General features: G+C 39.5%; 1 protein-coding gene across 3 annotated transcripts in view; it reads right to left on the reverse strand.

Annotated features, from left to right (window-relative positions):
* Window positions 1-15,922, reverse strand: part of LOC142381851 (dual specificity testis-specific protein kinase 1) — a 57,214-nt gene that overhangs the window by 26,870 nt on the left and 14,422 nt on the right. The window contains exons 1-2 of one of the 3 annotated variants that reach the window (XM_075467113.1): window positions 10,600-10,835; window positions 6,295-6,367 (exon numbers count right to left, since the gene is read on the reverse strand). The exons of 1 other annotated variant lie outside the window; for it this stretch is intronic. In XM_075467113.1, coding sequence (XP_075323228.1) covers window positions 6,295-6,325 — 31 coding nt within the window. In that variant the 5' untranslated portion in view covers window positions 6,326-6,367; window positions 10,600-10,835. Of the gene's footprint in view, window positions 1-6,294; window positions 6,368-10,599; window positions 10,836-15,922 lie in introns of those variants that run through there. One more of the 3 variants, XM_075467114.1, reaches the window with a different exon arrangement.

Raw genomic sequence — 15,922 nt, forward strand, 5'->3', positions numbered from 1 at the left:
GCGAACTGTGCCTTTAAATGGGATTCCGGTGACTCGGCCAGTTCATGAGGGCATGTCAGCTGTTGTAAACACAGGCTCTTTCTATGGATCATTGTTCTCAAGACATTTCTGCGTCTTCGTACTCCGCTGGCCTCACTCACTGTGTCTGTTTACCGAGCTGAAGCTCAGGTTTCGCTGTTCTGTACCCTCCTTATGTGGGAAGTGCCCCCGTGGTCACTTCATGAGCCCCACCAACAATCCTTCTTCCCGCTGGAATGCTGTACTGTCAGACAGGATCGTTTAGAAATGAAATACTTCACAGCATTAAATATTACGATTGGGAAACTATAATGAGAACGGAAACACTCTGAGATACAAAAGAAAGCTGCGGTGGTACAGTGAGCACTGCCCTGCGGGACGCCTCCAAATAACACGAGGGTATTGTTACAGCCCGAGCTCGATGGAAGAAGGTGTAACAACACCGAGTTAAGGGTCAAATGTGTTGGAACTATTCAAAAATCACATTTCATAAGGGAAAAATTCAACAACTATGTCCTGAAACTCAGTTTGACGTGTAATAGGACACTTAAATTATGGGGCGGGGCCTTTCTTTCCTCCATTTTTAGTTTGTTCTTATTGTTTATCAGTGAATAAAATAAAATCCTTCTTCGTGTGGCTTGAAAATGACGATTTGAAAAGTAAAAGCATGCAAATGAATCTGCAGGTTGGAAAGGGAGATGCACGCATATGTTCTGTGAAGTCTAAATGAGTCACTTTCTCCAATAAATGAGTCACTTTTTCCGCAATAAGTTCAGCATCTTATGGAGAAAAGCTTTGTTATTTATAAGTTTAGATTAAAACGAATAATATCTTAAAGTAAGAGTAATAATTGACATAAATCTCTTTTAGTTGTGTATCAATCAACATACATTGATAAAGTCATAAAAAGTGACAGTTAGGCGACCCCTTACATAAATAAATATAAGTTCTTTGTAGGGCTGGGCGAGTTAACTCGTTATTATCGCGTTAACTTGTTAATTATTTAACGCCGATAAATATTTTATCGCGCATTAACGCAGGTTTTATTATTGTAAAAGTCTGTTGAATGCATCACATTCACACAGTTACAGCAAACACCACGGAGCATGGAGTAATAAAATAAACTAGCAGGTAACATCACCGCTACAGGTGTGACGCTAACGGAGCTAACCGGCGCTACTTCCTGTTTTACTGTTTCAACATAAAAGCACGTATTTCAAAATAAATTTTTTGAAAAACTCCTGCTTTTACAGCCAAGTTGAATTGTCTTCTCAGCGTAGTAGTTCCAGTCTAAAATATCACTTAAAGGCAAAACACACAACTGATAGCAGCAAGTCATTCAAGGAAACAGACAGTGGAGCGAGGCTTCTACATAAAAACTACAGAAAGATGCTGATGTTAAAAGTGTGTTTGCACAACAAATGTTATGGCACTTTCATTCATATGGCAGCACATTTAAAATAAAGCTAAATGCTAAAAGCTATACGCTACTTTTGGATTCATTTTTTGGATTTTGCGTACAAATGCGATTAATCGTGATTAATAGGGGGAAATCATGTGATTAATTAGATTAAACATTTTAATCGTTGCCCAGCCCTAGATATCACTAGTATGGTATGTCATACAGCTTCATGTCAAAAGAGGCGAACTATCCCTTTAACGCACGATATGAAGGCCTGTACACACGATTAACAGATGGACTCTCTAAAATAACGCATGAATTAACAAGACTGGTCCAGAGTGCTTTGAGAGTGTCGGTAATAAACTATAAAACCAATAAACAATCCCAATAAATAGGAAATTAGCCTATTAATTAGTTAGTTAATTAGTTTTTAAAAATGCATTTTTGGATTTTGCATACAAATGTGATTAATCGTGATTAATCGGGGAAATCATGCGATTAATTAGATTAAAGATTTGAATCGTTGCCCAGACCTAATAAATAAATATAAGTTCTTTGTTATGTTTTACTGCAACTACCCGAAAGCTAAGTGCTGCACATTCATACGCATCTTCAACCAGGATTGGAACGTAGCATCAAAGGTAACATCGAACAACCAAAGCAGAGATATCAGATCACCAGGAAATGACATTATCAGTAAAATAAAACTACGGCCCGAAGCTAAAACCATCCAATGAACCACTGAATATTTCACAGTTTGCCCAAAGCAGGAACTTCATATGGCTGTAACCATATATTCTCTGAGCCTTTTCACACGTGACACAGGAGAAGAATCTGCTTTATAGAGTTGTAGAAGAAACACCTACACACAGCATCAGTTGTACAGTCGAACAGTCTGTTTAGATCTCACTGCTGGCTGTAAACACCATAAATCACTGTGTTTTTCCAAATGCAATCAGGCCATCTGGGAATATGAGAGGCTCAACATCAGCCAGTGTCTCCCTCTGTGGTTATGCATGCCATCTAAGCAAACAGAGCAGTTTTCATTACACAAAACAGTGACACCCTGACCGCTTGTGGAAATGCCAGCAGAGAGATGCTTCACTCCACATTTCTTCTGTGGAAAAGTCCCGTTTCACAACAATGTGCCAGTTGTACGATGTGGGTGAGTGAGCTGAAAACAGTGTGAGAGGTCATGCAAAATGTGCCTCTGTTGCATTCTGCTGCCTCCCACCACCACAACAACAACTCTGGAGTCAGAACGGTTGATATAAAGTTCATCAGAAGACCAACCAGCTGGTAAAAACATTAGCAACAAGCTCATATTTTGCATGTTTGAGATGCATTTCCCAAATCTGAGAGATTATTTCGGTGCCGTATTGCTGGTCTGCAGGCCTCTGCTAACAGACGGATCATGTTTTTTATGCACATATTGTGGGACTAGCTTAAAAAAAAATCATGCTTCAATAACACAGTTTATACGCATTCTGTCCACTGCAACAAACATATTTCCAGAGGTGGGTAGTAACCAGTTACATTTACTCGAGTAAGTTTTTGAAAACATTGTATTTTCATTTTAAAGTTCTTCCAGACGGCGGAGTCGACAGAACCAAAGTCATCTGTAAACACTGCCAAGTTGAATTGTCTTCTCAGCGTAGTAGTTCCAGTCTAAAATATCACTTAAAGGCAAAACACACAACTGATAGCAGCAAGTCATTCAAGGAAACAGACAGTGGAGCGAGGCTTCTACATAAAAACTACAGAAAGATGCTGATGTTAAAAGTGTGTTTGCACAACAAATGTTATGGCACTTTCATTCATATGGCAGCACATTTAACATAAAACTAAATGCTAAAGGCTATACACTACTTTTGAATTCATTTTTGGATTTTGCGTACAAATGTGATTAATCGTGATTAATCAGGGAAATCATGTGATTAATTAGATTAAACATTTTAATCGTTGCCCAGCCGTATAATAAACGAGTGGCAGCGAAAGAATGTGGAAAAGATGTCGAAACATTTGTGTGTTTGTGTTATTTACAGCAGAAGCTGAGCTGCATGCTTCATCTACAGCACAACTCATCAGATGTTTCCATCGCTCATTCTCTCAGTTTACCAGTCAGGACACCAGCTGAAGCAAAGCACAACTCTCCCCTTTTTTCTAATTATGTAAGTCAGGGCTGCACGAATCATAAAAAACTGCAGAGTCATTGAAGTCAGATGGAGAAACAGGGAGACATTAAGGCCAGGATTCAGCCATACCGATGAGATGAGATTATTCTCAGCATTCAGCATCTGTCAGCTGAAAGCAGCTCTGACGGCGCACAGCGTTAATGACGGGGGAATCCCCTTAAACTCCCTGGATCTAAGCAAGCAGAAGTGTGACTACAACCACAACTCTGCTGCACATCAGTCCAGATGTCTGCCCTTAGCTCTGGATAAAGGGAGATGTCACGAAAGGCCTGCTCCAACCCACACAGCCAAAGCAAACAGGGACCCTGCAGCTAAGCAGCGAGTAGGCAACAGTGTGAAGGCAACAGCTGGAAGGAAAACCTCATTTTAAAGAGAACAACAGCAACACAACACTCTAACCCAGTGATACTCACTGCGCGGCTCCTCCAGCTTTAATTGGCGGCTCGCACTCCCATTGTAGCTTATAACAATATGGTAACAATAACAATACATTTTTTCAAATAAGACACAGCGAATACTGCACAGTATTAAGTATTTTTATTGAGTTTGCGTTTTTGTAATATTAAGTATTTTTATTAAGTTTTATTTAAGGCTTAATGGTGTTTCCTAAAGGGGGCACACTGCTAAACCTGGCAACGCAGCCCGCTTAAACCACCTCACACTTTACCGCGGTGCACGCTAGCTCCTTTAGCCGGTTTTTAATTAAAAAAGGGCAAAAACCAGCACAAAAACCAAAGGAAAATCAGCATGAAGACACCAGAGAGGGGACGAGCAGGCAAACGTCGGGTGTACCGCGAGATGCAGGCCCAATGGATCAGTTTTTAATTAAAAAAGGGCAAAAAGCAGCACAGAAACCATGCTCATTCTGAATGTCTCACTATGATTACAACAACAAACTACAAATACAACATGAAGAAAGTCGAGCACATGCAGGCCAGCTTCCGCTCATCCCAGTATTAAGGTAAATGTGGTCTGAATTGAAAGTGTATTGGCTGTGTTGTTTCTTTTTTGTGGGATGTTTTATATGTAGAAATGCATATTTGCAAAAGGGGACTTTAGCATGTTGTGGTAAAAGTGGCTCTTCCCTTGATTTTGCTCTGCCAATGTGGCTCTTGTGAAAAAAAAATAGTGAGTATCGCTGCTCTAAGGTCATCACAAATATGCATTGTTACACGTGCACAAACAAAAGAAGTAAAGATGCTGAAGTGGTATGCATCAATGAGCCGTGTCTGCAGCTTTATGTTAAAAAGGCCTGAATGTGCAGCGCTGCTGCTGCATGTCTTTTTGCACGGCAGCAGCCAACTAAAATCCATTTATTTGTGTTTTCAGAAGTCACTTCTTTACTGTTCGAGTCTTATTTGCTCATAGTTTTATGTGATCTTTAAATTCAGTGAATTAGAATTATGATCATTGTGGATAAAGCATCTTTCCTGATAAACACAGTGCAGCCCGTGTGCAGTAATCAGGATCGAATCTGAGGCAGGGGGCTCGTTACTGGCTGAAAGGTCAGAGCCGACAGTGTTCGCAACACTTCTGTCATGTCAGCTTTGAAATAAAAGAGGATAATCAGTGATAAGATCACTGAATAAGTGAGTGAGTGTCCAGCACGGCTCCAGTTGTGAAGCTGAAACAGAAGAATGAGCTGAAGTCGTAGCCTGTGAGGCCCGTATTGAACATGGGGGGCAGGTAACGGGACACCTGTCTGACGCACCACCTTTGGACATGTTTGACAGGCTGGATGCTGAGCAAATGGCTTTCTATTTCAGAACAATGCCGACCTAAACACATTCACAGCACGGCACCTCCACCTGCTTAAAGGGACAGTTCGCCTCTTTTGACATGAAGCTGTATGACATCCCATATCAGCAACATCATTTATGAACATCTTCTTAGCCCTATTTTCTCTCCCTTCATATCACTGCCTGCTGCCGCCTGCCGATAGCCGCGTCTGCTGCTGGGAAGCAGGGGACTGCTCGGTCTGCACTTCGGTCTGCATGGTCTACACGGCAGGCAGTGATATGAATTTAATTTATTATTTAATAAATTATTTATTGTCTATTTATTATTTAATATTTTTATAATTTAATAAATAGTATTAAATTATTATTTAATAATCTTAAAATAATAATTATAGTTATCATGATAATATTTTATTATAATAACTATATTTTAAAATAATACATTTTTATATATTAAAATAATATAATATTTTTATAAAATATAGAAAATATATAATATTTTATAAAATATAAAAAAATATATAATATTTTATAAAATATATTTTAAAATAATATATTTTGATATATTAAAATAATATAATATTTTATAAAATATTATAAAAATATAATATTTTTATAAAATATATAAAACCTCATCCAACGCCAAAACGAGGCTGGAACTCGGCTCACAGGATGCAGCAGGGGGTAAGAAGATGTTCATAAATGATATTGCTGATATGGGATGTCATACAGCTTCATGTCAAAAGAAGCAAACTATCCCTTTAAAGTGCCAGTTGGTCTCAGAACAAACACACACGCAGCAACGGATGTGACACAAAGACAACAAGCACACACGGGTAACAACAGGGGTAACAACACGGGTCGCTCAGGGTCAGATAAGGGGGAGTCAGAGCATAAAGATGGAAAACAACAAAAAGGATGTGAATGTCTCAATACTTACTCCATTGATTTAACAAGCTATTCATGTGCATCTTGCAGGCGGAGGGACAAAGCCAGAGGTCTCTGTGCAGACGCTGAGGAGGAACCACATACATGCAACAACAAATGAGCCAAAAGCACGAACACGGGCCACGAAAGCAACACACAGCTGACAGGCAGGCCACACTGAAGACTGATGTATGCAACATTATTATGGAGACGCCGTCTCTTAATGCATCAGAGTAAAAGCCCCGGAGGGCCGTGAAATGAGCTCTCAGGGGTTTACAGAGCTGGAGTTACACCTGACAGATTCCTTTCTCTGCCCTGAGGCAGTGGTTCTCTGCTCATCTACTTTCTGGTCGCACCTTCTGGGTGCAGGCAGCATCAATACTTTCCTCCGGTCACACTGTTACCTTTTAAAGGACTTTTAGAGAAGAGAATAAGAGAGAGTTTCCCCTCTGAAAGGTTAATTTCATCTTGAAATTTTGTTCTCGCTGTAACGTTTATTCAATAAATGTTTTTTAAAAGCAGCCTTATTTGATCTTTTTTGTTTATCTACCCCGGGGGCAAAGTTTCTCACGGCACAGACGCCTCATCCTTTGACCTAAGTCTGTCATTTGCTCCTCTGTTGGCTTGGTTCTGGTCTCCTCCAGTTCCCCACAGCTTGGTTGCACCCATCCAACGGTGTACAACGGAGTTTTAACCGCTGTTGTCCTCTGTTTCTTAAACGGATGTCTGAAGGTACACTCTCAGAAAATAAAGTACAGAATTGTACCTTTAGGGGTACGATGGCTTGTCACTGGGGCAGTACCCTCAGAAGGTATAGTTTTGTACCCTTGTGGTTTGTACCTTACAGAGACCAATCTTGTACCTCTGGTGGCAATTTTGTATCCTTATACTGAAGTAGCCTAACACAGACTGTCTATTGTACCCCAGCATGTAGAAAAACAGGTACACTTAAGTACATATATGTACCTTTTGGACCCTCAAAAAAAGGTACATATATGTACCTCTTTTACCACTTGAGTACATATATGTACCTTTTGGACCCTCAAAAAAGGTACATATATGTACCTTTTACAACTTGAGTAAATATATGTACCTTTTGGACCCTCAAAAAGGTACATATATGTACCTCTTTTACCACTTGAGTACATATATGTACCTTTTGGACCCTCAAAAAAGGTACATATAGGTACTTTTTACCACTTGAGTAAATATATGTACCTTTTGGACCCTCAAAAAGGTACATATATGTACCTCTTTTACCACTTGAGTACATATATGTACCTTTTGGACCCTCAAAAAGGTACATATATGTACCTCTTTTACCACTTGAGTACATATATGTACCTTTTGGACCCTCAAAAAAGGTACATATATGTACCTCTTTTACCACTTGGGTACATATATGTACCTTTTGGACCCTCAAAAAGGTACATATATGTACCTCTTTTACCACTTGAGTACATATATGTACCTTTTGGACCCTCAAAAAAGGTACATATAGGTACTTTTTACCACTTGGGTACATATATGTACCTTTTGGACCCTCAAAAAGATACATATATGTACCTTTTACAACTTGAGTAAATATATGTACCTTTTGGACCCTCAAAAAAGGTACATATAGGTACTTTTTACCACTTGAGTACATATATGTACCTTTTGGACCCTCAAAAAAGGTACATATATGTACCTTTTACAACTTGAGTAAATATATGTACCTTTTGGACCCTCAAAAAGGTACATATATGTACCTCTTTTACCACTTGGGTACATATATGTACCTTTTGGACCCTCAAAAAGGTACATATATGTACCTCTTTTACCACTTGAGTACATATATGTACCTTTTGGACCCTCAAAAAAGGTACATATAGGTACTTTTTACCACTTGAGTACATATATGTACCTTTTGCACCCTCAAAAAGGTATATATATGTACATATATGTACCTTTTACCACTTGAGTACATATATGTACCTTTTGGACCCTCAAAAAGGTACATATAGGTACCTTTAGGCCCAATAATTAACCCTAGGGGGTACATTAGTATAGATTGTACCTCGGGGAGAAAAAAGGACTCGTACTGTACCCCTATTTCTGAGAGTGTAGCAACGCTCTAAGGATACAGACTCAATCCGTGGTTATGTATGAGGATATAGAATATCGACATCGACATTGACATACCAAGTTTCGGTGCAATCTGTTGGTTTCCTTAGCTGGGAAATTGTTTTTGAATCGGCTCTATATGAATGAATTGGATTATTTTGTAAATAATTATGATTACAATGAATTGAATTCCAATTGGCTTGAATTGGACTTTATTATCTAAGTGCCTTGAGATGACATTTGTTGTATTTGGCGCTATATAAATAAAAATTAATTGAATTCAATTGATTGTGAGATGGAAACGTATCCCCAGGCTGGTGTTTCCTGACAGGCAGCTTTCAGGTGAAAGTAGCAGTAAAGTATGTGCTTTATATCCAAGCCACACCATCTACCTTTAACCAGAGGTGGGTAGTAACGAGTTACATTTACTTGAGTAAGTTTTTGAAAAAATTATACTTCTAGGAGTAGTTTTAAATCTCTATACTTTTTACTTTTACTTGAGTAGATGTGTGCAGCAGAAACTGTCCTCTTACTCCGCTACATTAGGCTACAATGAGCTGGTTACTTTTCTTCTTACCTCTTTGGTATTCTACGCCTCATTATTTTTATCCCCCCGCGTACGCCTCATTTTAATGTTTTATTCTGACAGAGAGAGAGACTTCCGCCAAAGGCTCTACCACCTGACTGTGTTCCACCAATCAGATGCAGCCGTGCAGTCTGGTCACGTGACCGTACTCAATCTCAGCAGCGGGACGGGTTAGCTTTAGCATTAGCAGTCGTAGCAAACAAACAAAGAAACAGATGAAAAATGTCAGAACCAACGGTGGGAAATGAAGACGCAGACGAGGCCTCATACTGAAAGCATGTTTACCTTACAAAGAGTGAGAAACAGCAGCTACATTATGTGTCTTCTGTGTCAACCAAAACAAACGCACATTTCAGCAGAAACTCAACATCTAACTTGAGGAAACATGTAGCGGTAAGTTTCCTAAACTCGTTTTTTCCCCCATGGATAGGTGAATGTTTGTTTTTTAGGTTACATATGGGTTACATATGTTTTAAACATTTCCTAAGTCTCTTTTATTTTTTATTGAAGTTCTTGAATTTGACCAGTATTATTTTAATTTAAGATATTTTGTAATTAATTAATTCATTTTATCAATTGGATGAACTCTAATTTGCCTAAAGATGATTATTTAGTATCTTTGTCTGTCTAATTGAATGCTTGTGTTAACAAATAAATCAGACGTTACTCAACAGATATCCTTGTTCCCACATATGTGTGTCGGTTTTAAAGTCAACCAGAAGTCCATTCGATCCTTTCCTGAAAACCCAAATATCTGTGGTGACTTCCACTTTTTCACCTCTAGGAAAAGCCTCAAGGATATAAAAAGATGGATAAACCAAGCACCGAAACATGCAAAGACACCACGAGGGAATATCTGAGATTTTTAAACCAAATAGTTCTGAAATGAAGGAAAAGGTGCATAACACACAGAGTGCACAACATCAGGAGCACCATCTTGTGCTGTTAGTTTTGTCCTGTTGTGTAATTGTAAAACATTTTCCATAAATCTGGAAGGGAAAACTGCAGAAATGCTTTCATCCATCCAAAAGGAATTTCCTTACATCGAAGTCTTTATGGCAGACCAAACACACACACACACGTGGGAACAAAGCATCAGGAAAGCGTAACAGAATGTTTTCACCAGTGTGGCTATTTGAGGCTCTGTCATGAGATCCCTTTATTAGAGATGCTCTAAAAAGACTTGATTAACTGCATAATCGGGTAATAATTATCTATGAGTACATCATTTACCAGCAACAAATGTAACTCAGGATAAAATGATCTATTAGTGCAGCTTTCAGGGAAAATAAGTAAAGCTGAAGAGGCCAACACAGAGCGATGCCACTTTCTACTCTGGTAAAAGTCATAAATTAGTTTTTTAACTCCTTTGTTTAGCCTTCAGTCAGTCAGATTAATCTGAACCCCCTTAGATCTTCAACCTCTTTCATTGGGAACCACTGCTCAGTATCATTAAAACTATTTATTGCCCCCTGAGATCATCCGGTGTGACCTGACAAGCTTTTTGGATCTGGAGTCAGAAATATTCCTGAAATAAGTTTAATGACTTTTATTCATTTTTCTCGCCTACTTTTTAGTTTAAAAGAGAAACCACAAAGCACATCAGGCATCAGAAAGTCTACTTACATCTGTCCCGGTGTCGCCTGCAGGCTCTTTTTTTTATTTTTTGTTCGTCTCTTTAAACTGTTGACGCAGTAGTTTGCATCGTGTGTCCGCGCTACTGCGCGACGCCTGTGCGTAAAGTCCCGGTTCGACCGCCTCTCACAGCCCGCTGAACGGTGCATCCAGGTCCCCGCTGCGCGCTTCAGAGCCGACGGTGTTCCAAATGCTACGTTTCTCTGGCTTGTCTGAGAAGCAGCTTCACTTCACCAGCACGTCGGTGGGTGTAACTCCTCCCACAGGGAGAGGAGGCCGGGCAGGAGCGCAGGAGAGCGGCAGGCGGCCTGGGTGAAGTAGGGAAACTGAACGGAGCTGATGCAGCTTTCCAGATGATTCTTTGCTCTAATTCTATCCACAGCTGTTCGAGAATATGTTTTTGTTGTTTTTTTTTTTTTGCCACTTTTTTAAAATCAAAATGGTTTAAACTAGGGCTGGGCAATGATTAAAATCTTTAATCTAATTAATCGCATGATTTCCCTGATTAATCGCGATTAATCGCATTTGTACGCAAAATCCAAAAATGAATTCAAAATTAGTGTATAGCTTTTAGCATTTAGTTTTATTTTAAATGTGCTGCCATATGAATGAAAGTGCCATAACATTTGTTGTGCAAACACACTTTTAACATCAGCATCTTTCTGTAGTTTTTATGTAGAAGCCTCGCTCCACTGTCTGTTTCCTTGAATGACTTGCTGCTATCAGTTGTGTGTTTTGCCTGTAAGTGATATTTTAGACTGGAACTACTACGCTGAGAAGACAATTCAACTTGGCTGTAAATGCAGGAGTTTTTAAAAAAAATATTTTGAAATACGTGCTTTTATGTTGAAACTAGTAAAACAGGAAGTAGTGCCGGTTAGCTCCGTTAGCGTCACACCTGTAGCTGTGATGTTACCTGCTAGTTTATCTTTATTTTATTACTCCATACTTCGTGGTGTTTGCTGTAACTGTGTGAATGTGATGCATTCAACAGACTTTTACAATAATAAAACCTGCGTTAATGCGCCATAAAATATTTATCGGCGTTAAATAATTAACAAGTTAACGCGATAATAACGAGTTAACTCGCCCAGCCCTAATTTAAATCTTTATTTCTAAAAGCCCGGGATGTCACACACACAAAGTGCAAATTGGATGCTGATGTTCCAGGCTGGAGGACTAACAACATAAACAGTTCAGTTTGTACTGAAGGACATACCAAGACATGATTAATACTGCACAGCAACAGTTGTGTGAGTTCACTGTTCAAAAGTCCTTGCATGCAAAAAAAATCAGTTTCAGAATCAAACCCTTTCTACTTTTTGAGGTTTTATTTGTTCAGCAGCTGTAATGTGAGCTTTGAGTCCAACTGTAGATCTTCCTGTGTGGCTTTGCTCCAGTTTCCTCCCACAGGCCAAAGACAGGCTTGTTAGAATAACTAGTTATTCTGGTGCGATGACTGTTTATTAAAAAAACTCTCAACACGATGTGGGGTTTGACTGTGTTTACAATATTTTTTGTTATTCTGTTTCTCGTCTTCTCTTGTTTTATTTACAACAGTTTAAGTGGCAGCAGTCTGTCCTTTCTGTTCAGTCACTGAGGCTTTTCATGTCGGTTCTGTTTACTTCTGGACTGATTCACACCTACTCAATCTTATCCTGGATCAGTTTCGGGCCTGATTCCTGCTCCTCCTGAACTGGGTGATGCTTTAAAGCTGCAGTCTGCAACTCTTTTTCAAGCATAATGCCTGGAACTGTCCGGGGATTCTGAAAGTAGTACATTAAATACCCCAATACAAAAAAAAAGAGTTCTCTAGGTCCCCTATATGTCCCGCTAGGTCCCTCCAAAGCCAGCAGGTTTGTTTACAAAATTGCAGACCGGACCGGTAAAAGGTAAACAATCAGGTTATGAGCTGGGCTCTGCTGCCTGTCAATCACCGATTGTGCACGCGCGATACAAGGTAGGCTCGTCCCCACGCTTATTTATCTGGACTATTGAACTTCATTACGGGCTAGTCTACTTACTGTGTCTTCCATGATCGCAAATGACAGGTGAGTTGATGAATGAGGAGTCGTGTACGCACATCTGGCGTGCACGTAGACGTGCACGAGTTCTCATGTGTTTTGATGGGGCGGGACAGGAAGTTGAATAACTTTTTATTTTTCGGTTAAAAATAAGCATTTCTTGCATTTTGCGACTACGGAGGTCACCGTTTTCAACTTCAAGCGTTCTGATAGATCATGTAAACTCTTAAAATGCCAAAAAAGTAGGACTTTATGTATGACAACAACAAATCCTGCAGACTGCAGCTTTAAAGGGCCCACATGGTAATGCTCTTTAATCATTATGATTAAATCCTCTGTGAAAGTCAGCAGATTTGATTAAATGTACATAAAGACAGCAGTATGTACAGTTCGCAGGCATTAGTTAGTGGATAGATGTGGTCACATGGCTCGTACTGAGGGATGTTTGTGATGCAGGATAATCTTTCAAATGATTGGGTTAAACTAGGGCTGGGCGAGTTAACTCGTTATTATCGCGTTAACTCATTAATTATTTAACGCCGATAAATATTTTATTGTGCATTAACGCATATTTTATTTTATTTATTTTTTCTAATTTAAAATAAAAAAAATATTTTTGAGGGCTTTTGTGCCTTTAATGGATAGGAAAGTTCAGAGAGACAGGAAGCAGGGGGCAGAGAGAGGGGGAACAACACCCAGCACAGGGCTGTCTGATGCGGGACTCAAACCGGGGCCAGCTGCAGCGAGGACTATAGCCTCTGTACATGGGGCACCTGCTCAACCCATTACGCCACGGACCACTCGTTTTATTATTTATTTTATTATTGTAAAAGTCTGTGGCTCACAGGTTTTTATTTTGTAAAAGTCTGTTGCTCACAGGCTTTTATATTGTAAAAGTCTATTGCTCACAGGCTTTTATTTTGTAAAAGTCTGTTGCTGTCTGCTGAGGAACCGGAAAAGAAAGTAATCGGCGGATCCACCAAACATGGAGAAGGGTACGGAACTTTTACTCGGCCATTTTCATTTTAAAGTTCTTCCAGACGGCCGAGTCGACAGAACCAAAGTCATCTGTAAACACTGCCAAGTTGAATTGTCTTCTCAGCGTAGTAGTTCCAGTCTAAAATATCACTTAAAGGCAAAACACACAACTGATAGCAGCAAGTCATTCAAGGAAACAGACAGTGGAGCGAGGCTTCTACATAAAAACTACAGAAAGATGCTGATGTTAAAAGTGTGTTTGCACAACAAATGTTATGGTACTTTCATTCATATGGCAGCACATTTAAAATAAAACTAAATGCTAAAAGCTATACACTACTTTTGAATTCATTTTTGGATTTTGCATACAAATGCGATTAATCGCGATTAATCAGGGAAATCATGTGATTAATTAGATTAAATATTTTAATCATTGCCCAGCCCTAATCACTATGATTACATCCTCTGTGAAAGTCAAGGTCGGCCCTCTGGGCCCTCAACCTCTGAATTACCCTTGTCTCATTTCTCTGTTTGTGCATCTTAGTCCCTCCCACCAGAGACATGATGAGTCCTTGCTTAAATCTAACAGCAGCAGGATTTCTGCTCTGTTTTCACAGTCAGTGCCTGTAATTAATCATCTCTACCAGATGTGTATGAGCTGTTGCCTGTATTTTATATATTTATTATTATATATTTTCCTTCAGTGTGAGACAAATGCAGAGAAAGTTATTCGAAGGATACCACAGAAGTCCTCCGGATGCATTTTACGAACTGAGATATTTTCAGTTCCTGGAGGTGTTTTTCTGAGATCGGTTTCTGGGTCCCAGATGGATGGAAGACACAAGAAGCCACAAACGAGCAACAAGATAAAGACTTTACCGCAAGCAAAACACTAAGCGAAACGAGGAAGAGTCACCGCTGTACAGAAGGATCCAGAGGGAGCGCAGCACAGAGGTGGGAGTGTTTGGAACAATGCTGAGAGCGCAGCACAGAAGGCAAACTCCCACTCAGTCTGTGTGGGGAACGAATGGATGTGAACAGACAGCACAAAAAACACCAGACAAACACTCTGTGCAACATAGGGAGAGACAGACTGACAATAAAGGTAACTGATTACCAGCAAAGCTCATCATACACCAGCATGACATAAAGATAAATACTTTTTATAAATACTACTAAATACTAGATAATACTTTTTTCTAGGGCTGGGCGAGTTAACTCGTTATTATCGCGTTAACTTGTTAATTATTTAACGTGATAAATATTTTATTGCGCATTAACGCAGGTTTTATTGTTTATCTTATTATTGTAAAAGTCTGCTGCTTACTGCTGCGGATCCACCAAACATGGAGAAGGGTACGGAACTTTTACTCGGCCATTTTCATTTTAAAGTTGGACATCACCGCCACAGGTGCTCCTCGGTCTCTGTGGCTGTGTTCGAAACTGCATACTTCTCCCACTACTCATACTGACTTTTTGAGTTAGTATGCGAGTTTGAGTATGTGAAAAGTTCCCGGATGCATACTAGATTGGCAGAAATGTTGGGTATGCATCATGAGGTTACTACTCATTCTCAAACTACCCAAGATGCAACGTAACGTGACGTCACCGATCGTCATTTCCTGTCAAAACGGCAGTTTCAAGCTAGCTACAACGAGGGTAGGTTCACTTCCTGTTTTCAAAACAAAAGCACCAATTGTATGGTAATGGTTTTCCCTATGATAAAAGGCAACGGGTATTTTATTTTGTGAAAATAACAGGAAGTGCGTTGCTCACTGCGGCTAGCTTTAGTAGCACCGAATTCGTGGGAACAAAATTGTAAACAGCCGGTATTTTGTCAGGTTTTCAACACGTTGGGGATCTAAACGACTACTTTCTCACCTGAAAATGTTTCAAATGTTGCTAAAGTTTACAGAGTTTAGAGCTTAAGAGAAATCAGCTTCAGGCCGGCTGATTTCAGCTTGGGCAGGAGCGAAATGCATTGTGGGTATACGCTCTACACGCTAAATGCTAATTAAAAAAAAAAACTCCTGCATTTACAGCCAAGTTGAATTGTCTTCTCAGCGTAGTAGTTCCAGTCTAAAATATCACTTAAAGGCAAAACACACAACTGATAGCAGCAAGTCATTCAAGGAAACAGACAGTGGAGCGAGGCTTCTACATAAAAACTACAGAAAGATGCTGATGTTAAAAGTGTGTTTGCACAACAAATGTTATGGCACTTTCATTCATATGGCAGCACATTTAAAATAAAGCTAAATGCTAAAAGCTATGCACTACTTTTGGATTCATTTATGTACTTTTTTCATTGA

This window comes from Odontesthes bonariensis, chromosome 6, assembly GCF_027942865.1.
Source record: "Odontesthes bonariensis isolate fOdoBon6 chromosome 6, fOdoBon6.hap1, whole genome shotgun sequence".
In the NCBI taxonomy this organism is placed as follows: Eukaryota; Metazoa; Chordata; class Actinopteri; order Atheriniformes; family Atherinopsidae; genus Odontesthes; species Odontesthes bonariensis.